Source organism: Strongylocentrotus purpuratus, unplaced genomic scaffold, assembly GCF_000002235.5.
Source record: "Strongylocentrotus purpuratus isolate Spur 01 unplaced genomic scaffold, Spur_5.0 spur5_scaffold_6, whole genome shotgun sequence".
NCBI classification, from domain to species: Eukaryota; Metazoa; Echinodermata; class Echinoidea; order Camarodonta; family Strongylocentrotidae; genus Strongylocentrotus; species Strongylocentrotus purpuratus.
Window position 1 is genome coordinate 19,294,896 of NW_022145612.1, and position 25,615 is coordinate 19,320,510.

A 25,615-nucleotide genomic window follows, 5' to 3' on the forward strand; every position below is an offset into this window, starting at 1 on the left:
AATCTTTGTGCTGGTCACATGGTACAGGAAACCATAAGTGCGTTAAGAAAAGTAAGTAGCATCTCACAAAATTATGTAATTTGAACATTACAACATGTGATTTTCAGAATTCAACATGAAGGTATATTCTGTTAAAAGAGATAGGAAGAATTCAACTTACTTTTCTCAGTAGCACTACTAGCCGTTCGTAGTAAAAAGATCCTAATCAAAGATATTTTACATAATTATATGATAAATACAATTCAGAAATTCTCTTAGTAAGGTTCATGCAAAAAAACTCAACTTTACCATTGGTATAAAATTGCAATATTAATATAAAATATAAAATTGCACTCTGAATAAACTAAACGTAAACTCCATTTTCAGCTTTCGACTTACAAATGATCATATACAATATCTACAACGGCATTCAAAATCGAAGTATCACATTTATGTTAATTTGCTCGGCATATATTCTTACTAGATTGTGGGGTTGATGATAGTCGTGTTCAATTATTTAGACTACTAAAATGTCGTTCTATATCTTATACGCTATGCTATGTGATCTAATTTACAAGTGAATGTAATGTTCACATTTAATAATATGTACAAGCTTGCAAAGAATCCCAACATATCTAAGAAAAAGCAACTCACAACACTTATACTTTGGGTCTTCCCAAGGATATGATCAATTTTCTATTCAGTTTTTTAGCAAATCAAATAACAAAAAAAAAAACATGTATCAATGTGATCAATTAACATTAGCAAACCGTAAAACTGCTTTGAAAGTGATGTTCCATATTTCATTATGCATATCCTTCTTCGATGTTTAATCTGCTGCAAAGCAGGTTTGTAGTTATTCCATCTTCAGCTACTCTGTAACGTTATCCATGCCAAGATTTATTTTTGAGAAAAATTCTTCGTCTTGCAGAGAAATTGGGTTAGTTATTAGTTAACGTTTCATTTCTCACGAAGATGCTAACACACTACAATTTTTAGACGATATAGAGAACTTAATAATCTTCAATAATGGTGGGCAACTGAGTTTTACTCAACATTGTTACAACTGTTAGAAAAGTTTATTTGCATAAAATGACAACTGGGCAAGTATGATACCAGTCTAAAGCCAGGTAATCTTCTATAGGCTACTCCTTTCAAAGTATTTAACTCGTTTGAGAACAAAAAAGGGTTTGTTTCTCATTTCGACATCATATAGCTGGGAGGCAAGAATTATGTTGATTCCTCATTCAATTTATTTTAGTTCTTTATAACAACTTATTTTAATAAATTGTTATGAAGGCTATCAAGATTTCAAAGACCATGTGTCCCTTTTGCATAGTGCACCAAATTCACTAAAAAATTTGCCTCAATCACATGTATTTTATGAAGGTCCTGTCTCTGAAATTAAAAAGTAAACAGTGATCTAGTTTTCAAACGAATCATGGAAAACCGTTAATTTCACAGGCTTCATGTCAGACCCAGTTCTTGTATTTTTGCTTTCAATAAGACATACCATGGGCTATTAATGGTATATCTTTATTAGTATATAGTAGTATTTTTCAAATTATACTGAAAGTAAGATCCGTATGGATATTTTCGTCTTGCTAAAGTAACAAGCACTGTACACAGAAAGATGTATATGGGACTACAAAAACATGTGGCATAAAAATCGGTCCTCATTTTTAAGCTGCTATTTGTCAAATGTAGATTATGAAGGCATTTGAAGAGCCATGCCTTTCAGGGAACATTTTTTCTCTGATGGTCTTCCACACTTGCATAATAACAATGATAACGCTCACAAATTATTATTCACCTTTGCCCGGAACTCAACCTTCTCTATTAGTAGAGAAATTTTGATTGTGGACCTGACTCAATTTGTGAGTTTTCAACTTATTTCTGAGTCCATTATAATTTCATCAATAAGACGTGATGATAATTTCTAAAAGGAAAATACAAATACCGTAATATTCATAAATTTGAGCATTATGTTTAATCGCGTGTGCCGTGTGTTAACTATAATTTGGATCTCACTGAAGTTATGTTCGAGCAATATTTAGGCAAAATCCGATAACAAAAATAAGAAATTCAGGAGGTTTTAAATTGTAATCAATCAAACAAAAATGGGCAACTCTGTGACGTGTCTTTCAAAGTGAGTTGTCTTTCTGTTAATTTCATGTTCTTAGTTGTTGATGAATTAATAATGTATATATATATATCGATACAGGGTTTGTGTAGAAATATATGTGCTAGGATTATATCTAGAGGGCATGTATGATTAGATAGTTTCTTGAGGGAAAATATAATTTCAATTGGAGAGGATCTCACATGATCCGTCACAGAGTGGCCAATTTATGTTTCATAACTTCCTTATACTTCTCAGATTTGTTTCACCAATCTGTTTCTCTAAATTTTCTGCTCCCGTCAAAACTATCTTCATATCAGGGTGTAATTCCCCGAAACAAATCTTTCACGTCATCACTTGTGGAACATTGTGGTTTGCTCCGGATTAACACCAGACGGTAGGGATGTTGTGCCATTCATCGGTATACTGCTGATAGGCTCCATGTAGTCATACTGAGAATCCTGTCCAAAATTGAAGTGAAAAAAATATAAAGATATACCTATTTATATATTAATAAGCAGAATTATTTAAAAAAAAGCAGGAATAAAACAAGAAAGGTGTCAAACATTCTGTCAAAGTGTCAAAACTTACAATTGCGACAATTTACTGGAGTCTCACGAAAGGAAGTACATTCACTGAAACAAAATCCTGCATGCATATAGATTTACGATTTGTCTACATAATGATAATAATAACAATAACATTAATAGTAATAACATAATAATAACGATGATAATGATATTAATTATAATAATAATAACGCTAATGATAATAATAATAACGATAATGATAATAATATTAATGATAATAATAGTGAAAGCAATTACAATAATAATAAGTTTGTTTACCCAGGGGACCCACATCAGCAACAATGACATGTTGTTCTTCGTAATGGTCAGGTACCCATTTACACCTAGACTGAGTGTGACATATGTAGACTTATGCCTTGCCAAGATTGTCGGGCTAGGATCCAGACCCTCTATCCTTGGACTGAGGGTCTAGACAATGAGCCAATATACCAATACACCTCCACATGAATTTAGTACAAAAAAGGGGATGGACCCAAGGTTATCAGAAAGGACGGGGGCCACATTTTTTTTCTACTACACCATTTTTCCTCAGGACTACCATTTTCAGAAACCTTTCAGCACTTCAATGCCTTCATTGGGGGATGGGGCTCGAAAGGAGGGGTGTATAATCAAGAGGGGAAAAAAAATCAAATTTTATCGGAACATATTTAGATAGAATTATAATTTCAGGATATCCATCGACCCTAGTATCGGGGTCACTAGATTCTCCCAATAAAAGAAACTAAACATATAATTTGTGGGTATTATTACATTTTTTGTTGCTGTTGTTTGCTCTTTTTTCGGGGGGGGGGGGGGAGATCCCCCGGAATGTGCCTACGTAGCATAGTAATTATGACTTACGCGATTCCGAGCAGGAGAGACTTGACTGCCTCCAGGTCTCGGGGGTACGATAGTTGAGTATTCAGGTGGGTCTTCGGGTACGCCATTCCCTGCTAAATGACCTATATCTTTATTGAGCTCCACATCATCACCACCACCAATGGCGGATCTGATCAGAGTCTGAAATTCGAAAGAGGTAAATTAGTTCAGTTAAGACATCAATATACTTTTATTGCTATTCCTACATGTCTCAGAACGAATGCTGATGAACAAACTTTGCTTACCTGTTATAGTTCGCAATGTTGAAAATAGTGGAATTAAAATCAAAAGATTAAAAGCATTACATTGCAAATAAAAATAATTACGCATTACAATGAATGTCTAACATACCTACTGACAAGGCAATAATCTTGCACATAGAAATATTATCTTGAAATATATCATTATTGTGTATATTCAACATTTCGTTTTATACCACTGTATTATAATTTACTGGAGTCTCACAAAAGGAAGTACATTCACTGAAACAAAATCCTGCATGCATATAGATTTACGATTTGTCTACATAATAATAATAATAACAATAACATTAATAGTAATAACAATAATAGTAACAATGATAATGATATGATAATAATAATAACGCTAATGATAATAATAATAACGCTAATGATAATAATAATAACGATAATGATAATAATATTAAGATAATAATAGTGAAAGCAATTACAATAATAATAACTTTGTTTACCCAGGGGACCCACATCAGCAACAATGACATGTTGTTCTTCGTAATGGTCAGGTACCCATTTACACCTAGACTGAGTGTGACAAATGTAGACTTGTGCCTTGCCAAGAGTGTCGGGCTAGGATCCAGATCCTCTATCCTTGGACTGAGGGTCTAGACAATGAGCCAAGATACCACTACACCTCCACATGAATTTAGTACAAAAAAGGGGGTGGACCCAAGGTTGTCAGAAAGGACGAGAGCCACATTTTTTTCCTACTACACCATTTTTCCTCAGAACTACCATTTTCAGAAACCTTTCAGCACTTCAATGCCCTCATTGGGGGATGGGGCTCGAAAGGAGGGGTGTATAATCAAGAGGGGGGGGGGAATCAAATTTTATCGGAAGACATTTAGATAGAATTATAATTTCAGGATATCCATCGACCCTAGTATCGGGGTCACTAGATTCTCCCAATAAAAGAAAATAAACATATAATTCGTGGGTATTATTACATTTTTTGTTGTTGTTGCTGTCGTTTGCTCTTTTTTCGGGGGGGGGGGGAGATCCCCCGGAATGTGCCTACGTAGCATAGTAATTATGACTTACGCGATTCCGAGCAGGAGAGACTTGACTGCATTCAGGTCTCGGGGGTACGATAGTGAAGTATTCATGTGGGTCTCCGGGTACGCCATTCTCTGGTAAATGACCTTTGTCTTCATTGAGCTCCACATAATAACCACCACCAATGGCGGAACTGTCCAGTTCTTGGTAGTGGCCCCCATGTGCCCCTCCTTCCTTCAGAGGTGGGATTGTCTCGTACGCAGGAGGCCGATCAGGAGGAAGGGGAGGTCCTTCTTGGTATCGATGAGCTGAATTGTTTGCTGGAATGAGGTCGTTTGGGGAGCAACATTCAGGGTTGGTGCTTGACGCAACGCGTGCTTGTTTTCCACTTCGGTAGACCACAACACAGACAAGGAATGTGATGAGTAGAAAGGCGATGACGAGACTGGTACTTAGAGCGATGGTGAGCACATTGTTTGATGTACCTGTAAGACGAAAATTAAAGACATTATGAGATGATATTTTGCCTTGTATATGTAGTGACCTTTCCTTATCCATCATCAGAGTCCACATCAACTACCCACTAACTCACTCAGTTTGTTATTATCCTTTAGTTTCTAATAGTCGCTTTGTCTGAAAATTGATAAGCGAAATAATCAAACACGAATGATAGCTTATTTCACCGAAATCGTATTATGACTTTTTTAGAATTTTACACATAGTACATCAGCGTCTGAAATTCGAAAGAGGTAAATTAGTTCAGTTAAGACATCAATATACTTTTATTGCTATTCCTACATGTCTGAGAACGAATGCTGATGAACAAACTTTGCTTACCTGTTATAGTTCGCAATGTTGAAAATAGTGGAATTAAAATCAGAAGATAAAAAGCATTACATTGCAAATAAAAATAATTACGCATTACAATGAATGTCTAACATACCTACTGACAAGGCAACAATCTTGCACATAGAAATATTATCTTAAAATATATCATTATTGTGTATATTCAACATTTCGTTTTATACAACTGTATTATCATTTAGCAGCTGTAGAAAAACCGGGCTTAATCTGACAACGGCAATAGGTTTTGTACGGTCTAGTACATGGGCATTTTGGGTGATACTGATTATGTTCCTAAGTAAGTTCCTAAGACAACTATTATGTATGTTCCTGAAGGACATATTATGTACTTCCTTGTAGCTACTTAAAACGATAGCAAAGGCTAATTCAATAACTTATCGTATTGTCTATGGACTCATTTTCGGATTACGTAATTTTTCACCCTGAGCCATGTTCGCCCATTTCAAAGGGGTAACGCTTATACTAGACTACTGAAATTGCCTTAGACTGATTTCTTGAAAGGTTTTGCGATCATTTCAATCGATTGAACATCACATTCATCAAGTTATCATGATGATGTTTGCATAATTGTACAAGATCATCAAACTTTTTGTACCATGCAACAAGTTAAATAAAGTCTAAAATAGTTTGTCATGGTCCTTACCACTCAGAGCTGCAGGATTGGATGTTGATGTTTCCTGCGTAGATGAGACACGTGTCGGGGCATCTAAAATAATATGTGAAACAATCTCTGTCAGAATATTTATAAACTAGTCAGAATATCTTCTTTTCTATCTCCATTACAATTACACAGTGCACACACAAATTCACGCACACACACACGCACACATAAACGCCCCCCCCCACACACACACACACACACACAGCATTGACCTCACGAACTTCGTATACAAAATATACCCTGCCTTCTTTTCGAGGTTCCGGTTGAAACTATGGGCAAGAGGTGACTCCAATGGATCTATTTGCTGAGGGGCGCAGCCCCATCGCAAATGGTACTATTGGAGTCACCGAGTCTCATACATAGTTATACAAACTAAAAAATTATTTGTAAAAAAAACAAAACATTTTAACATTTGACAATTTTAATAACAATTTTAATAAATTCGCCCAGCCGTAAATAGTACTTTTAGTCGAGGTACTTTTTACGGCTCGGGAAAATAGTGTGAATATTTTTGATCATGTGACACATTTTAACTAATCAAAGCCAATCAATTTTTGGTGAAAGATATGATATGAATTGTATACTTATTCGGTTTTGAAAGTATGTTCAATAACTTACTGCCCCCATGATTGTTAGTTCTTGATGATATAAGGTTTATAAGTATTCATAATCAGGTCCATAATGATGTTACATGTTACATTGATGATGTCACGTGTTACTTGAAAAACATATCAGCACCAAATGCAGATATACTATCATGCTAAAAGTTACAAATGCATCATGGGCTTGTTATCAACAAAATGAAATGACTACACTAATACATATCACATGGTTTGGACTTTACACTAAATTACATACAGAAATGTCGTTATACCGTATAAAGAATATAATATAGAGATATTGAATGGTCTAATGTGAATGTGATATTTCGTACCTGTTTTGTCTGGTGTAGATGCCCTTGGGGTTGTAATCTTTGTAATGTCTGCTCAAAATAAAAGAAACCATTTATGATAAAGCCTATCGATGGCAAGGGCGGATCTTGGATTTGTGAAAACGAGGGGCACAACATTCCTGAAGATTTTCTGACATACAAATGGGGATAAATTCTTGGAGTGGTATACAATATATTATGTCCAAAATATGAGCGAAACAAAATGTTACATTCAATATTTTCAAGTAATCCGTTATAGGCTATTTAAGAGCCATATTCCATCTAATATTTTAACAATCAAAACTGAGACATAAGAAAGTAACATATCAAAACCTGTATGCAGGGGCGGCGATTTATGTTAATGACCGGGGGGGGACGAAATGCGAAATTTTTTACAAGGATGTTATGCGAGGGAGCGTAGCGACCAAGCGAGATTTTTTTTTTTGCAATTTTATTAGTCTAAACGCTGCACTCTTGGGCCTTCCGGAGCCTAAACGTGTGTTGCAGTCATTATTCAGTATATGCTATACAACTTGTTTTGCACTTTTTCAAATTTCCAGGGGGGGACGATCCCCCCTAAAAAAAATTGACACGTCCCCCCCCCCGTCCCCCCCCCCGTCCCCCCCCCCCCGGGATCGCCGCCCCTGCCTGTATGAGATTAGTTCAAAATCCAAGTACAAAATTGTAACTTCAAATTATGGCTATTGCATGTTATGGCTATTGCATCGAAATTATTAGAGCTTTTGAAAACGTTCTATTGAAGGGATTTACATTACATCATGCATTATTTTCCTACCTGTAGTGGAACTCTGCGGTGATGTTTGAGGGCTTGATCCATCCGTTGTAATTACTGTTAATAAAATATCAATACCAGTCTGGTAATTAGGAATGTTGGCGTATCTTAAGTGAATATTTGGTTTCAATGTTAAATAACTCGAATTTAAAAGATGCTTTATTCTACTTCATCGGTTAGATGATAGAACAGCCCTATATTCGGCATCACAAGTGTCATAATGTCTGCTCAAAATAAAAGAAAACATTTGTGATGAAGCCTATCGATAGCAAGGGCGAACCTCGGATTTGTGAAAACGAGGGGCACAATATTCTTTAAGATTTTCTGACATGCTAATGGGGGGGGGGGGTACATTCTTGGAGTGGTATACTTAATGTATGCAATACACAATGTCCCAAATATGAGCGAAACAAAATGTTGTATTCAATATTTTCAAGTAATCCATGCTAGGCTATCTAAGAACACTTTATTTCCATCTAATATTTTAATCATACCATAACTGAGACGTAAAAAGAAAAATGTTAAAATCATGTATGACTTTAATTCAAAATCCAAATAAGTACAAACTTGCAATTTCAAATGACTCTAAGTTATGGCTATTGCATCAAAATTAATAGAGGTTTTAAAACCATTCTATTGAAGGGATTTACATAACATCATGCATTATTTTCCTACCTGTAGTGGAACTCTGCGGTGATGTTTGAGGGCTTGATCCATCCGTTGTAATTACTGTTAATAAAATATCAATACCAGTCTGGTAATTAGGAATGCTGGCGTATCTTAAGTGAATATTTGGTTTCAATGTTAAATAACTCGAATTTAAAAGATGCTTTATTCTACTTCATCGGTTAGATGATAGAACAGCCCTATATTCGGCATCACAAGTTAGACACAATTCCACAATAACAAATCTATAGCAAAAGCCAACGAACAGGGATTTTTGGTCATATTGTATAACCGATTTTACTTTTTTCCGAGGAGAAGGGAAGTTGGTAAACAGCGAAACGCTTCAAAAGTCCTTTCGCACTAAAACTATTTGTGATTAAGCTATGGATCGTCTCGATAAGCAGCTTGTACTTCAGTTTTTTTTTTATAAAGAAAATAAGTTACGATATATGGAAAGGTAATTACGCATTCAAGATAATTATTAAACTTTTCCTGTGTACCAACATGAATAAAAATCTTTTGCGTATCTTACTTATTCACAGACTTTGGCCATGCAGCGTACCTCAAATAATAAAGTATAGCTATATCAGTATGAATATATATTTAACCATTAAATTTGCAAATCGTGTGAATAATTAAATAAAATAATGTAATGCAAGTTGTGAAAAAGAGTAAAGTGGAGGATCATTCTCACAGATTTTATTCCCCAAGCAACATGAATACCGCTTTTTCAGGCTCTCTTGTTGCCTTGATCAATTTGTTTGTTTGTCTCTCCAAAAATTGTTTGAACATTTTCTTTTCATTTTCCTATAATTTGAACAGGCCTACAATACGCCGATAAATAAAAGGGGCGACACCATGTCACCAAGGGAGAAATATCTCAAACATCTGACAGGCAACGAATATTGTTCTTAATTTCATAGTGTTCTGTGTAACAAAATAGGGGCAGCAGAGGGGATTAAACCCCGCCCTCCCCCCCCCCCCCCTGTACTACCGTTTTGAATAGGCCTACATAGGTCACGGTCTTAACAAAGGGGAAATGAAAATGAAAGAACGTACGATTTTGGCAAAGATCTCCAATGTAACCGGCGGGACAGATACATCGGAAGGATTCCAAATCATCATAGCAAGTTCCTCCGTTATTGCATGGTGAATTCGCACACTCATTGTTCACTGAAAAAGAATGAAATATAATGATTTTTTAAAAAGAATGTTCGAGGAAGATTGTGTGGGGTATTAAGCTACAGTCCCATATACGTCCCGGACCGTCCCGGACCATCCCGGACCCCATCCGGGGTGATCCGGGATTCGGTCCGTGTTGACACCGTGTTGGCACCGGGGTGGTCCTGGATGGTCCTGGATGGTCCTGGATGGTCCTGGATGGTCCTGGGTGGTCCGGGAGTCGACCCCGGATGTTTTTGACGGTCAAAAACTGCCGGGGTGGTCCGGGACGGTCCGGGACAATAGTTTGATCCGGGGTGATCCGTGTAGCCACCGTGCTGGGTCCGGGGTCATCCGTAGTGGCGCCGGGGCGGTCCGTGTTGATCCGTGGCAGTCCGGGAGTGAGTTATTGACCGCCCAGGACCATCCAGGACCATCCAGGACCACCCCGGTGCCAACACGGTGTCAACACGGACCGAATCCCGGATCACCCCGGATGGAGTCCGGGATGGTCCGGGACGGTCCGGGACGTATATGGGACTGTAGCTTTAAAAGCATCACACTTTTTTGAACAAAACATCCCGGACCATCCCGGATCACCCCAGACCATGGTCCGGGATGGCCCGGAGTGGTCCGTGCTCGTCCGTGCTGGTCCGGCTTCATATGGGACTGGGGCTTAAAGCTACAGTCCCATATACGTCCCGGACCGTCCCAGACCATCCCGGACCCCATCCGGGTAGATCCGGGATTCGGTCCGTGTTGACACCGTGTTGGCACCGGGGTGGTCTTGGATGGTCCTGGATGGTCCTGGATGGTCCTGGATGGTCCTGGGCGGTCCGGGAGTCGACCCCGGATGTTTTTGACGGTCAAAAACTGCCGGGGTGGTCCGGGACGGTCCGGGACGGTCCGGGACAATAGTTTGATCCGGGGTGATCCGTGTAGCCACCGAGCTGGGTCCGGGGTCATCCGTAGTGGCGCCGGGGCGGTCCGTGTTGATCCGTGGCAGTCCGGGAGTGAGTTATTGACCGCCCAGGACCATCCAGGACCATCCAGGACCATCCAGGACCACCCCGGTGCCAACACGGTGTCAACACGGACCGAATCCCGGATCACCCCGGATGGGGTCCGGGATGGTCCGGGACGGTCCGGGACGTATATGGGACTGTAGCTTAAAAGCATCACACTTTTTTTAACAAAACATCCCGGACCATCCCGGATCACCCCAGACCATGGTCCGGGGTGGTCCGGAGTGGTCCGTGTTCGTCCGTGCTGGTCCGGCTTTATATGGGACTGGGGCTTAAGGAAGGTAAGAGAAAGATTGCTGAAGGGGAGAGAATTTGCTACAGTGTATGTGACAGGCTGCAGTCGTAGAGACTGATGTTCCATGAGACTTTATTTAGTTGTTGTTGCCTTCTTGCTATTAGTAATATGGATAAGAGAACCCCATAAAATAATGGGTCAACTATATGTGAAATCGGTCTTCATCTAATGATAATTATGATTCTACCGGCTTTTAATAAACGGTCGGGTCGCGGTGCGTGTCTGTAAGAGGGTTGAATCTGGAGATAAAATAAAAAATGGGTACCTTCCTGAATGATTTTCCAGATTTCAGGGTTTCAGACACTCAAATAAAGAGTTAAAGCAAATAAAGATATAATAATTTACAAAGCTCTTTGGAAGCGCATAGGGACGTTGTAAAAGGTACCATGAGCTTTGCAAGAGCGGCTTATTTTTATACATTCAGTTGCGTTTTGATATGATAATCTCCGATCGTTTTTTAAGTGTACATAATCATTTTACCACAAAAGCAGAAGAAAACTTGTATAAACAATATACGAAGTGACTACAAACAAAAGGATTTGGTGGTTATAGATAATGATCTGTTTATCGCACTATATTTCATTAATCTGGGAATTTGAAACATAAAGATTAGGTCGTTTTCACTCGACTTCACCTTTGATGTAATTTTTTTGTAATTAGCGATCTTTATTTGTTTACGGGAGAGTCCGGGGTTTTCCCTTTCATTCCACCAGCTCAGAATAATAATTGTTTTTTAGCCAAGAAAGTCAGAATAGCGGCCAAAGTCTAGTACAATCATGCTGACGCAATAGTTATCATTTTTAAAAGGATTTAACCCACGATTTTATTTGTTTTAATGGGGGGGGGGGGTAATGATGATAAAAATGATAATGATAACAATAACGATAATAATATTAATAATGATAATACCAGTAATGATATTAATCATGATAATTAGTGTTTTTATTAAGGGCATTAGAAGGTAGGATACAGGAAAATCCCGAAAATGGTCTTTTCAAATTTGGTCTCGCTTTTGCTATCACATTCCGACTAATTTAAGACATGTTTTTGTTTTCTTTCAAAACTTAGATAGTACAGTTAAATTGCCAAGATTGATTGCAATGATAAAAGTACAGGTGTACTTTTAAGCAACAAAATAAAGTTATCAAAAGAATACACCTCACGTATTATTAGTGTCACGTTGAAGTGAATCCCTCGTTTGCAGCATACATTGTCTGATCGTAACAGTAGTGTAAGCCTCTGTGTCTCCGTAAGGATGTCATCTGGTAGGGTCCATCCCGTGAACTGCCATGGGGGAGGGGCGGTCTCTGCAATGTGACCAAACAGGATGGCTGCACCGATGTCAAAGTCAATGAACTCAACCTTGATGGCCGTATCCGTGATGGGTTTGTCGAACAACCACCTGATGTTGATATCGCCTTCGGGAAGAGTTGGGTAACCAAGGGTGGTGAACTCCTGTAAGTAGGAGGTGTCGTCGAGCTCGATGGCGACGCCAAAGGATGACATGGGCTCTAGCCCTCTACTCGTAATGTCTATGGAGAAGAAAGATTGAGACATTTTCTTGCTTGATTGGGTTCCACACCACACACTCAGTCAATCACTAACTCTCTCTCTCTCTCTCTCTCTCTCTCACATACCCACACCCACACACACAAACGTACCATCACACACACACACGCACATACGCACGAATGAACACGGATGCATCATCTTCTTCTACCCAAAGGAACAAGTTCCTTTTTTTTTAAATCAATATACTATGTCATAGGATTTCATAACATTCTTTTCTTCATTTGTATTTTGTCTTTCTATTTCCTAATCTTTGTCTCTCTGTGTCTCTTTCTATATCTCTCTTTCACACACACACAAACACACACACACCCTCTATCTCTTATCTTCTGTTTTTAGTAATACACAGGAGATGCTTATCATCATGGCAGAAACAAGTTTCTCCATTAACTTTAGAGCAGATGTATTGTCCAAATTGTATTTGGTAAAAACACACAGAGCAAATGTTGGATTGGATTGTTTACGGTCATGATGTTTATTTTTCTTCCAAAGGAGATTTAAAAAAATATATTTTCAGATGAGAGTCTGTGGGCTATTTTCTACTGTACAATTCCACTCGATGAATTTCAGATTCATTAAAAGAAGTGGATGGCATAGGGACGTCTTATTTCTTACCACCTGTAAATGGTTGCACCATCATTCCGATTCCAGTTCCTTTGTAACTTCCTGTAGTCACATCAACTTCGAGTTCGTGAGTTGGGGATATGGAGACGATTGGTGAATCAGGGGAGATGTCCACTTTAATATCCGTTGCATCTGCAAGGGTTACAAACTGACCGGACTCTACCGTAAAGACTGAAACCTCGCCTGGAACATCAAAGTGATTGTACTCGAGGCTAGTAATTTGCGACGAGTCCTCATTTGTGAAAGACATCCTGCATTGATATCTCACATTTTCCAGGGATTGGTTGAAGTATGGTGTCACAAATCTTATGGTCTCAACCTCCTGAACAACTACATTGGGGTTGCATGCTGCTATTGTCAAGGACCGTCCATTCCATGTTGAATGATCTGTCGAAGAATGAAAGAACATAGCCTAGTTGAAGATTATGTTTGAGTACTGCAAGTCTTAATCGGATTAAAGTCATCTAATGTAATTTTGTTGTCAACTAATTTGAAAATGCCCCCAAAACTGTCAACAATCCCTTGAATTGTTTAAAACTGAATTACAGATTTTTTTCAAAGACTCCATAAAGTCTATTATCACTAATCGTACTCTTAGAAGTGATTTTGCCACGAGAGTTAACACCAGAAAAGACAATTTGACATTTAAAATCTGATGTCACGTCCTTAATTTGATGTACATCTGCTCTCGAAATTAGACTGAATATTGTGGTACCAATCTTACAATTAAGATTTTATAATAGTAAAAAAAAAAGAACGTGGTGTAGAGGTTAGTATAAAAACCACACCAAAATATAAACGTACGAAATACAATATTCTACTCAAAAGACAATTGGACATTGTAAATCTGACGTCACGTCCTAAATACATGTATATCAACTCTCGAAGTTAGACTGAATATGTTGGTGCGGATGATACAATTAAAATTTTATAGCAGTCAATAGAGAAGCATGGGTGTAGAGGTTAGTATAAAATCCACATCCAAATACAAACGTATGAAATGCAATATTCTACTCGTACCACAAAGTCAACGATATTTTTCGAGGAATTAAAGAAATCCTACTTAATGTACACTTCCCGGTTGATTTGATTATGTATTCATGTTCATAGTAGCGTGCCGACTTCTTACACCATCTGTTTAGGCCTTTCTTCTATTATACCTAGTCTTAATATACCAAACGGTGTCCTAGTATGTGAAAACTAACCTTAACTATAACTCTAGAACCATCCCTTATTTATCGTAATTATGTTGGACTAATGAGCAATATCATCTGATGTTGGTTTGCATGACCACTGGGCTAAACTAAAAAGGGTCATTGGCCCCATAACCCTCCATTGCCCTGTGAGGTTTAAAACTCACGGGATACAGAACCATAGGTAAACTCTTGATACACCTAAATGTATTGGAGAACGTTTTTCAAAACCCTTGGGTTGGTGTCAATGGTGTATCCATAAAAAAAAAATAGGGGCAGAAGTTATCATATACCAGTCGAAAAATGAATGTGGGGGGGGGGGGGTGTCTCAACCCTTTGCTGGCTACACACTGTCCTAAGTTTGGGATATGGTTTCAGGAATTTACCAACAATAGACAGCTTCACCGTCAGGCCATCACCAAGCTGACTATTTCCGTTGACGTAGAACGACATCTTGATCTCGTCATCGTACGAGTACCAGGTGGTCGATAACACGGAGTCCCTCATACACACCCACTCTCCATAGGTATCGGAGGTATCAAAGATGCAGACTTCTCCACCCTCTCCTGGTTCCATGTCCAAGATGTCGACCTGAATCCAGGTGTAAGAGCTGGCTGTGATGAACCAGTGTAGTTCGGCTGCCACGTCAGTCAAGAGGGATAGGTCGACACTCTGTATGGTGATGCTGGGGTAGGTATCGGACAGAGCGAACGCACCACCGCTTGAGCGGACGAACGAATCTTGTAATTGGTCTGAGTATTTGATAGGGATAGGGAAGAGTGACAAGAGCGGAAACAACATGGTTGCGGTAAAACTAAAATTGAGTAACCGGTGTGCATAAATCGTAATATTTTACACTTTTAATTAACCGACCATCATTTATAGTTAAGAGATAACCTCCTTTAATGCTTGTTGAAGCCGTTGGACAGCCGTGAAGCTTGCACATTACCATTCATACTATAGCGTGCCTTTCTACATCTCTATGATTAAAAAGTTTAAAAAGTGATTCTGAAAAGGGGATTTTGAGAATGACAATAAATGAGTTATTTCACCAACTTTATTTAAGCCAATCAATACAATATTGTTTATTGGAATAGCGAATGGCACAGCTTGTAAATTGGGGGCCCATGAATATGCCTTTTGCTTTAGTGGTTTACAGGTGCTGGAATTGAGATTGCAGGTGCCAGTTAGTATGGCCATCGATATGGGTTAAAATGGCCAGTCAATCGCTAATGATGATTTTTTTTCTTCAATGCACAGTAAAAACGCTGTTTAAAAAAGTGATGTTCACTTACAGTTGTACACTATCTTAAACAACAGTTGATCAAATTGTAAACAATGTTGCTCGAAACAGAAGTAATTTTGTTAAACATTCGTTGTTTAAAATTTAATGACTGCTATACTTACTATACGAGAGCTTTTAGACAGTGTTGTTTACATATGACGTCATGTGCCTCGTGCCAGTTAAGTGCGTGTTGCTAAAGGCTTTATTTCACATTGTTATGTTTAGAAACAGGTTCCTTGAAACTAAAATGCAATTGAAATTGACATGCCACTTAGAAATGCAGTGCAGCTGTTAAGGCACAGCTCATTGTTATTGATATTAGATGCATACACACAATGCAAGTGTATGCAAGGGTCTTTAATTGTTGACTGCACAGATTGATACATATGTAAAAGCACATGGACATTGAGTCTGGATCAAACTACCAAAGCAACCACACGTGTTTCTGCAGGCTCCATCTTGTTTGTCTCTATACTTACATTTATTTAGCTTAATAGTTATTACTTTCCAACCCACAACACAACATCATGGCCGACCAAGCTACCGACGCGCTTCTAAGTGACTGGGGATTCAATGGCTTAATTGAAATCACTTTTCTATTAACCACTTTGAAGTTTTTAACTTATAGCGTAAGTTCACAGTTAAAATTTTCGGTATCTGTACGCAAATGTCAGAATATAGGTAGACTTAAAATCGTCGCGTCATGCAGTGCGGCACTGATCGCGCACTCGGTTATAACGTGTGCTAAATTCCTTGCCATAGAGATTGCATGCATTCCTATATATGCAGTTTATACGTGCGTGCATGCGCGCTCATGCAAAATGGGCACTGTTTTGGCGCTAATTCATGAATTGCAGAATTACCCTAGTCTTCATATACCTATATAGAGACCCAAAAGTAGTGGTGCACTTATTCAGAGTATCAAACCCAAATTATACCCCATTATACAACCCTTTTGTTGTAAACAACCCCCACTGAACAACAGCTCCTTTTTAAACAACTTTCTTTAAACAACCCAGTTGGTTTAAACAACCCCAACTGAACAACAGCTCCATTTTAAACAACTTTCTTTAAGCAACCCAGTTGGTGTAAACAACCCCCACTGAACAACAGCTCCTTTTTAACCAACTTTCTTTAAACAACCCAGTTGGTGTAAACAACCCCCACTGAACAAAAGCTCCGTTTTAAACAACTTTCTTTAAACAACCCAGTTGGTGTAAACAACCCCCACTGAACAACAGCTCCTTTTTAAACAACTTTCTTTAAACAACCCAGTTGGTGTAAGCAACCTCCACTGAACAACAGCTCCGTTTTAAACAACCGTCTTTAAACAACACCGGTTGTTTAAATTGTGATTTTAAACAAGTTGTTCAAAATGTTGATCAACTAAGTGTTTAAACTTTAAACAACTCGAGTTGCTTAACACTTTAAACAACTCTTAGATCAGGTCACCCGTTAATCAAGAGTTGTTTAAACTTTTAAACAACTTGTTCACAAAAATTTTAACTGTGTGGGGAAGTAATTTTGTTAATACAAAGTTTTGGGAAATTTTGAAAATTGGGTGGATAGCGATTCTTTACAATTTTGATATATTTGGATGCCCCTGTGGATGTATTAAAAGCACTAGAAAATTTAGGCCCTAACACACTTCTGCTTTCGAGAAAACTGGAATATAAAAATTTACCGGTGCTCCCGGTAAATTTTGATAAATTTCAAATTGCACATACGGCCGTACAATGGTAGCTGCGACCATGAAAATCTCTGAATATGTAGTTGTGATATATTAATTCCAAACGGGAATAGCTAGTCGGTCGATTTTAGTCAAGAAACATTGTTTTATAGCTTAATCAATATCTTGACCTTGAGAGGGCGCTATACAGCATAAAGAGTTAATTATTTATAATTTCATAAATTTAGACTCGATTACAACCGCGACAACGATCACTGAATATTGTACGATCACATTTGCTTCCAATATGTTCACTTGAACCAAATTCAAGACCCCATACCAAAACTTAGTATTACCTTTAATATGTAGCCTCCGCTGAGCTTAGCAACGCAGGGGGCAGCGATGGAATTCCGACGATCATATTTTCGGTGATAATGTTCCCAGGCGCGGATCCAGGTTTTCTTAGGGGTGGGGGCCCAAATTTGAAATCAATTTGAAATTTAGTGTGCTGAAATATGAAAATCGTGCCGGCCAATATTTCGCTCAGTGGGAGGGGGGGGGGAGCTTGTAGTGAGCACTAATTGTTTTTTTTTTTGGGGGGGGGGGCACCCAAAAATTTGAAAATCGCGCCGGCGGAAAATTCGCTCAGTAGGAGGGGGGTGTGAGCACAATTTTGTTTGGGGGGCCCTCGAAAATTGGAAAAATTGCACCCCCCCCCCATTGAGCGCCAGGGGAGTGGGGGCCATCTCCAAAAAAATGTAAAATTAACGTTAAAAAATGTAAAAATACTTTTTTTTCAGCCCCCCTCCCCCCCCCCCCCCCCCTCTGGATCCGCCACTAAATGTTCCTATCACCCTCCTAACTGAGTGAGTCTGTGATGATCGGTGGGATTCCCGAAATGCTATACCCTAGAAAATGCTCTCGCGTCAGTCAGAACATTAGAATGGGAGATTAATTACACCAGACATTATTTTGGAAAGACATTTTGGACTGTGTAAACTGTGGAATCCGGAAGTTTATTTTCATTTCACGTCAGAAAGAGATGAAAGAAAAACATATTCCATTGACAAATATTTCATGAGTAATTAATTGGAAGATGTTTATTTTCATTGGTCAATATTTTGTTTATCTCGATCTTTAGGCCTTCGCCTCCTCACAATCACCGCCCAAGAGAAGAATGAAAAGAGTAATTTCATGGAAAATAAGGAAAGAAGAATAACAAACGAGGAAAAGTTGATAACGAAACTTAAAGTACCATAAATCCTAAAAATAGGATAATGAATATATCACAAAAATGCAGACGCATGAGACTATAATGCGACAAATTTCATCGGAAATATGTTCTGCTGTTTATTGTTCAATATATTTCCATCGTCCGACCAGTGAGCGAGTGTACTTCTGTTCAGTTGGAAAGGATGTTTCTGAGAAAAAGGGTGTGGGCGGGTGCGTTTGTGGATGGAATGGGGAGGGGCAGTGTCGAATGGTAAAAGGAAAGAAAGTAAACAAAAATATATATTTCATTATTTCAATAAATAAACTGAGAGCATGTGTATGTCCAAAATTATGGCTATGACAGTCTCCTTCATTTGTCGGTGGGGATTGATGTAATGTGACGAATGGGATAACTTAAAAAAGGGGGTACAAAGAAAATTTATTTTATTTTTAACATTAATGGGGTGATTTTCATTAGATGGAAATAATGACCTCAATTTTCAGGGCCGGAGCAAGGGAGCGAGGGAGGCGCACGCCCCCTCCCCTTTTTTTTTTACCATATAAAAATATACACATACAAATTAATGATCGGTTACTCATTCAGAAATGCCTTAGAATATACCATAGAGCATCTTAAGTTTCAAAATTTTCCGGGGCCCCTTAACCGGGTCCAGGTCAACACGCCGTAAAGGCTTCGCGCTACGCGCTCGCAATTTCGTACATTTCACGCCCCGCCCCCTTTTGGAAAATCCTGGATCCAGCCCTGATATCGGCCTAATTCAACCAAAATATTGTGTCATTTTGTTAGGTCCCTTACAATTATGAGCACATGCATTTATACCCTGACTATTAATAGGCTACATATCTTAGAATTCAAATCTTTCTTTTAACATTTGATTCTTGAAATTCCCTCTTTCACTCCAATTGAATTATACATTGGCCATTACGTTATATTCTTATTTAAAAGGGGGCAATATGGCACACTAGCTAGTATGTCATCAAATATTAAAATACATAAATAGGAAATCGTATGCATCCATTCGTAAATAGTGGAGATACGTATGGTTGTATGAGAGAGAAAGTGAGGATCAGAGGTAAAGGGAGAGAGCCCGGGGAGGGAGGAAGGATGGGAGGGAGAAAGAGAGAGAGAGAGAGAGAGGGGTGGAGAAGGAGGAAGGGAGAGGGGTGGAGAAGGAGGAAGGGGGAGTGACTCCCTAAGGGAAGAAATCCTTTCAAATGACGATAAATCTTAATGCCCAAGCGATCTTGTTTATCTAAAAAATGAAAAATTGAAGCTAATAACGACCAAACCGAATGGATACTGTAGCGAAGGTATGCTGTTGTAGGCGATGCGTGGATTTCGTACAGGGGAGCTCCAGTAATCAGATATCAGATTCATGTATTACAGGGCTCCTCCATAATTCATTCCCCATCTTGATAAATTTGCATGTGGGAAAAAAAAGCATTTTCTTAGTGATAGCTGTATTTGATAATTGATGGGAACATAATTTCGGACCTCCCCCCCCCCCCAAAAAAAGCACACAATATCAACTCCTTATTTGCATATATACAATAAATTGCTCACGAATTTAGATCAATTTTCAGAAGGTTCAATTATAATACAGGAATAATTAAAAATCGCATATGAAAAATCAATTTTTAGGAAGTTACGCTGCTGCAGTGCATTTCACTTCGAGATTTTCCAAAACATTCAAATAGATACATGTATATAGTCATAAATATTGATAGGAATATTTTTATAAATTCCACGTCTCCGAATGATTCACAAACAACAAATACGTCATCGTGAAAATCTCAATGTCACTCAACCGTAAGAATGTATGCCTTTACTGCATTGCAAATGTTATTCATTCAAGCAAAATGCATATAAATAGTTTTGCATGTGATTTTATAATGATGTATATGACGTTAACATGTGCAGGGTACCTGGAAAAGAACAGTCACTGTGCCTAGGTATATAAGGTAAACACGCCATGGTATTTGAACGGAATATCTAAATGGTGTTGGAACTATACATTTGCTTCGGTCTTATATCTGTTTGCTATTTTATGAAATGTAGATACAATTTCTTGTGAGAATGCTTGAGATGAGTACAACTATATCAAGAAGGATGTTCGCAATTTCAATGCAGAACATGTTCTGCGATTTCTACATTTCGCAAGCGTATTCTTGAAATCACTCTTTTCCAGATTCAACGAGTACTAGTAGTTGACTCCTAATAACTCGTAATTATTCTTTTAGGTGATTCCTCAGACAAGTGTTAATAAACTAAAATTACCTCCCTAAGATTTGTAATCTGCTCTTAGTAACTATTCATACTAAAATCAAGATAACGACCATCAAACTGATCGTTATACCTTCTAGCTGTGTTTTCCGTTCTTTATCAATATATCACGTGTGTGGCTAACATTTCTCAAGCTATACGGATGTGTATTTCTGTTTGTAAGGACTCGTCTATTTTGAACCACACGAAACCTTTTATCCCCAACGCGCCATTGTCTGTATCACAACGAGCCAGCATTATGTTTCCTACATTTTCCTTTTGCAAAATGGTGCATTGAGATATTGAAAAGATAACACGATGAATGTCTTTATGACGTGCAGTCGTACAACGCTTGATATATCGGTGTTTTGTATGTAGCTGCCTAAACATGATTCTTTTATATAATTTATAAAGGGGGTAACGTCAAGGGGTTTCCCCTAAAATTGTCTGGTTGATGAAACAACACAGCAGGGGTGCTGAGAACAAGTCTGTGTGCTTCAAATTATGAACACGAATGTCTCACCTGAATCATGCCTGAATTCACTTAATTGGTAGATGTTTAGTCAAGGGTAATTTTTATCTCATTTTGGCTACGATGCAAAATCAACTTAAACAGTTAAGAATAACAAGGTCAACAAGAAATACGGATCTATGTGTAGACAAAAATAGAAAACACACCTTTATCTCTTTGCCTTTCTTAAGCACATTTAGAGACAAAGAATGGAAATGATTAGACGTATATGTATAAAGCTCTTATTATAACAAATAATTAAATTTGGTAATTTCAAATAATTTTTACAAAAAGATGCATGATTTAAACATTTAAATTTTCACCTAAAATTTTTCAAGCAGGACTTGTTTTAAATGAACATGCATTGTTATAAATATTTTGCATATTACAGTGGTTATTCCTCTTGGCATGTTCTGTGATGTTAAAGATAAAGGTGAGTTCTGGTCATCCGATTTCATTGTGGAAGAAAAGGTATGGAATGGATCAGAAAAAGTTGATCATGATCATGTAGCATGTAAGTATTGATGTGTACTGCATAGTTCTGGAGTCATCAAAATCATAATAAATTTGGCCCAGTCTTGGTAAAGTAACAAGCACTGTACACATAAAGATGTATATGGGACTACACAAATGGTGTTGGGGGCTACTACACTGTAAAAAAATAATAATCGAAATAACTCAATAAAATTGAGGGAAAAAATTGCCTTATTTTTATTAAGTAAATATTACCTACGGCATCTTATGTAGAATTTACTTATTTTGCTGAATAAATTTTTACTCAGTTAGATCGAGTTACATTAACGTAAATAATTTAAGTATTTTAATCATTTTAGATAATTAAAAAAAAAGCTATGATAGGATTACATATTGCACGATTTGGTACCCAATCTAACAAGTAACATCCACTAATCGTTCACCACTTCTATTTAAGATTAATCACTAATCACTAACACTATTTCTATTTAATATTTAACCGTGTATATATATATATATATATATATCTACCACCATCACAAACTATTACATACGCTTCAATTCGACACATATTGAAAGGCTCCAAATTTTATATATACTTGATCGTAGCATCTTAAAAGGAAAATTGGTTGACAATTGGTTGAAAATTGGTTGACAATTTCCTGAAATATCAAGTTTTGATTTGTTTTGAACTGGGTAACAATTAAAAATTGTCTTGTCTTTGCTTAGCCATGTTAAATGAATTAGTAAATGTTTTAAAGTCCTTAAATTTTCATTCAACCACAAAAAAGAATTGTTTGATTTAAAAAAGAGTTTAATTTGGTCTTAATGAATATTCATACATTATGTAAATATTTCTATTACGCACTGCATCGGTCCTTACTTTAAAAAGATAAGAATAATCAACATAAATTGTTTGAGTAATACGTATAATTTCTGATTTTGAGTTAAAATTACTAAATTAATACAAGCTGAAATTACTTAAAGTTCTTATGTATTTGATTTTACTTAAATATTCCACGTATGTTCTACTAAATTGAAAGTTTGAGTTAGCAAGACTTAAATTTAGTGCGTAAGTGGCAAAACTAATGTTTTCAAGTAAATTCTACATGGAAAAAATACGTAAAAATTACCAATGAACAAATTCTTTTTTACAGTGTAACCTTGATTTCCTAATCTTTCTATGCTCATTATTCAGCCAGTATACAGTTTCTACCAAAATTGTTTGGCAAATGACATTTATTTTTAATCTTGAATATTCAGTGTAAGTTTCGTTTGATTCTGTTTCATTTTCTTTTTTTTACCAGAACTCACCTTTATCTTTAAAGGTACATCAAGCAACTCATCAGAGCAAGGGACAAAAAATAAGACTTTGAATTTTGCTTTACATTGCATTACAGGCGAAACAATATTTTTTCAAAGATTCATGAATTCTCAAGTGTATGAAATGAATAATTAGATTTTAGTGTCTTTTTTTGTACAAGTTTGAATCCTAAAGATAAGCTTGAGTTCTGGTAATGATAGAAAATAAATTCTCACGGAATCCAACAAAACTCCCACTGATTGTTTAAGATTACAAATAAATGGCATGTGCTAAACGATTATGGTAGAAAATGTATAGGGGCTGAGTAATGAGCATATATAAAGATAAGGAAATCAACGTAATAAGTATTGGCCCGACACCCTGTGCTTAACACATGTCACTATGTGCAAATGAGAGTTGTGGTATTTATTGAAGATGATTTCCAGCAAGTTTTTGTGAGTTTGTTTTTATTGTAATTGTTCAAACAATCAATCTATTGCAGGAGAAACAATCCAGAATGAATAGGAGCCACGTTCTCCCCACATACGATTCCCATACCAGAGCTCAAGATTAGCTTTAACTTCACTAGATCATTGTTGCAGAAATACAATATCATAATGCTGGCTATTATTATTCTTAAATAGGGCAAAATAACACGACAGGGCATACTAATAAATATGAATAAGTATCATGTTTCATAAATCAATATCATGAATATTGAATAGTGGGGATATCGTCTAGAACATAACATGTCCTGTGTCAGAGTCTGCAGAGCATGAAAACTGATGCAATGTGAACAGCATAACGGTTATATCGCTATGAAAACATCAACGAAAACCAAAGTAGAACAAAAATTAAAATTAAAGGTAAAGACCAGTTATGGTCATGCGATTGCATTGTAAAAGAAACGTTGTGGAATCGATCAGAAAAGGTTGATCATCTAGCATCTAGCATCTGCAACTAGGTTCTGGAATCATCAAAATGATAAGAAATTTGGCCCATTCTTCGTAAAGTTACAAGCACTATACACAGAAAGATGTATATGGGATTACCCTATATCTCTCACAGACCATGAGAGAAACAAATTTACCAAATATATGAATTAGTAGGCGGTTTCCCGGCAAATTTTTTATCATCATGTATTAGTCAAAACATATTCTTTCACATGATTGGTGATGAGAGCTTCCATTTCATTTTTTGAAATTGGGGCGTTTCCAATACTGGTCTTTACCTTTAAACAAACAAATGGACTGGAAAAGAAGATGGCACATAAAGAGTAGCATAAGGTAAATTTTCCAAATATGTAAAAGTTTGGAGGGAAAGTTGAAGCCCAGTGGTAGAAAGACAGAACATAAACAAAAGTGAGAGATTAAATCTATGCAATTAGAAGAGATCTTAGTTGGGATGCGTAGTGATGTAAGTGTTTATTGTAATTGTAACACATACAAATATTGTTTTCACCACTGAAAATACTTAATGATGCTTACCAGTAAAAGAAAATTCAGCTTCCAAATAGACGTAAGGACTGCTGCCATCACAACGATCAAATTTGATCTTCATTTGCGAGGAATCCAAATAGATCGGATCAATCACTAAAGATATCCAAGAAATTCTCACTAACTCCTCACTAGTGTTCAGATTTATAACAGTCATCGTGTCATCTTCAGGAATGTGAAGAGCTAGAAAAGTAGCAATCAGGACGGTTCCCGGTGGACTTGTTACATAGATGTCACAGGTATAATCGCAAAGTCCTGGCAAATCGCAAGTACACGGAGGAGAATCACAAAATGGCTCAGAACTGTTGAACATAAAGGACACTTGAGAATTCTTTGGTGTTAGGGTGATGTTGTTACCAGTTGATGCATCTGCAAGAGCAAAACAAAGTATATTCATGTACTATATAAAATACGACGAGTAAATATCATATTTATCAAAATCAAGCTTTTCTTTTGATAAGTGTAATGCAAGAATATCACGTGTTTGCATCATTTGCATAATGATAATGGCACTTATCTTTATAAGCCATCTCCCCAACATACATATATTGTTACTTGTGTGGGAATACTAATATGGCCAAAATAATAAGATCCTCGGATACTCATTTTAATATACATGCATTGTATTCCATCGTTGTTTTATTATACCATTTATAAATTGCAATGTAGCTTTATAGTAAAACATCTTTATGCATTTTTGATATGAAGAAGTAATAGGTCAGTGTTCTCTTATCATACCCATTCCCCAAACTGAAGCCAGTTATAATTGCAAACCAGATCTACAAATAAAAATGAAC

At 37.2% G+C, this 25,615-nt stretch overlaps 1 protein-coding gene across 1 annotated transcript; it reads right to left on the reverse strand.

The window, feature by feature from the left end:
• Nucleotides 1-1,738: 1,738 nt before the first annotated feature.
• LOC105438307 lies at nt 1,739-25,560 on the reverse strand. The gene is made up of 13 exons (XM_030973455.1): nt 25,557-25,560; nt 24,810-25,187; nt 14,971-15,336; nt 13,383-13,778; nt 12,362-12,730; nt 9,777-9,890; nt 8,727-8,780; nt 8,055-8,108; nt 7,262-7,309; nt 6,310-6,372; nt 4,848-5,287; nt 3,532-3,690; nt 1,739-2,562 (listed from the first exon to the last, which is right to left on the reverse strand). The coding sequence occupies exons 1-13, from the start codon at nt 25,558-25,560 to the stop codon at nt 2,455-2,457; spliced, it is 2,553 nt and encodes an 850-aa protein (XP_030829315.1). The 3' UTR covers nt 1,739-2,454.
• Nucleotides 25,561-25,615: the final 55 nt, after the last annotated feature.

Excerpts from the sequence above, each read along its gene's own strand:
- LOC105438307 (XM_030973455.1), bottom strand. Across the intron at positions 13,779-14,970 it reads GGTGAAGCTGTCTATTGTTG|ATCATTCAACATGGAATGGA; the intron begins GTAAATTCCTGA and ends ATTCTTCGACAG. Across the intron at positions 12,731-13,382 it reads GGTGCAACCATTTACAGGTG|ACATTACGAGTAGAGGGCTA; the intron begins GTAAGAAATAAG and ends TCTTCTCCATAG.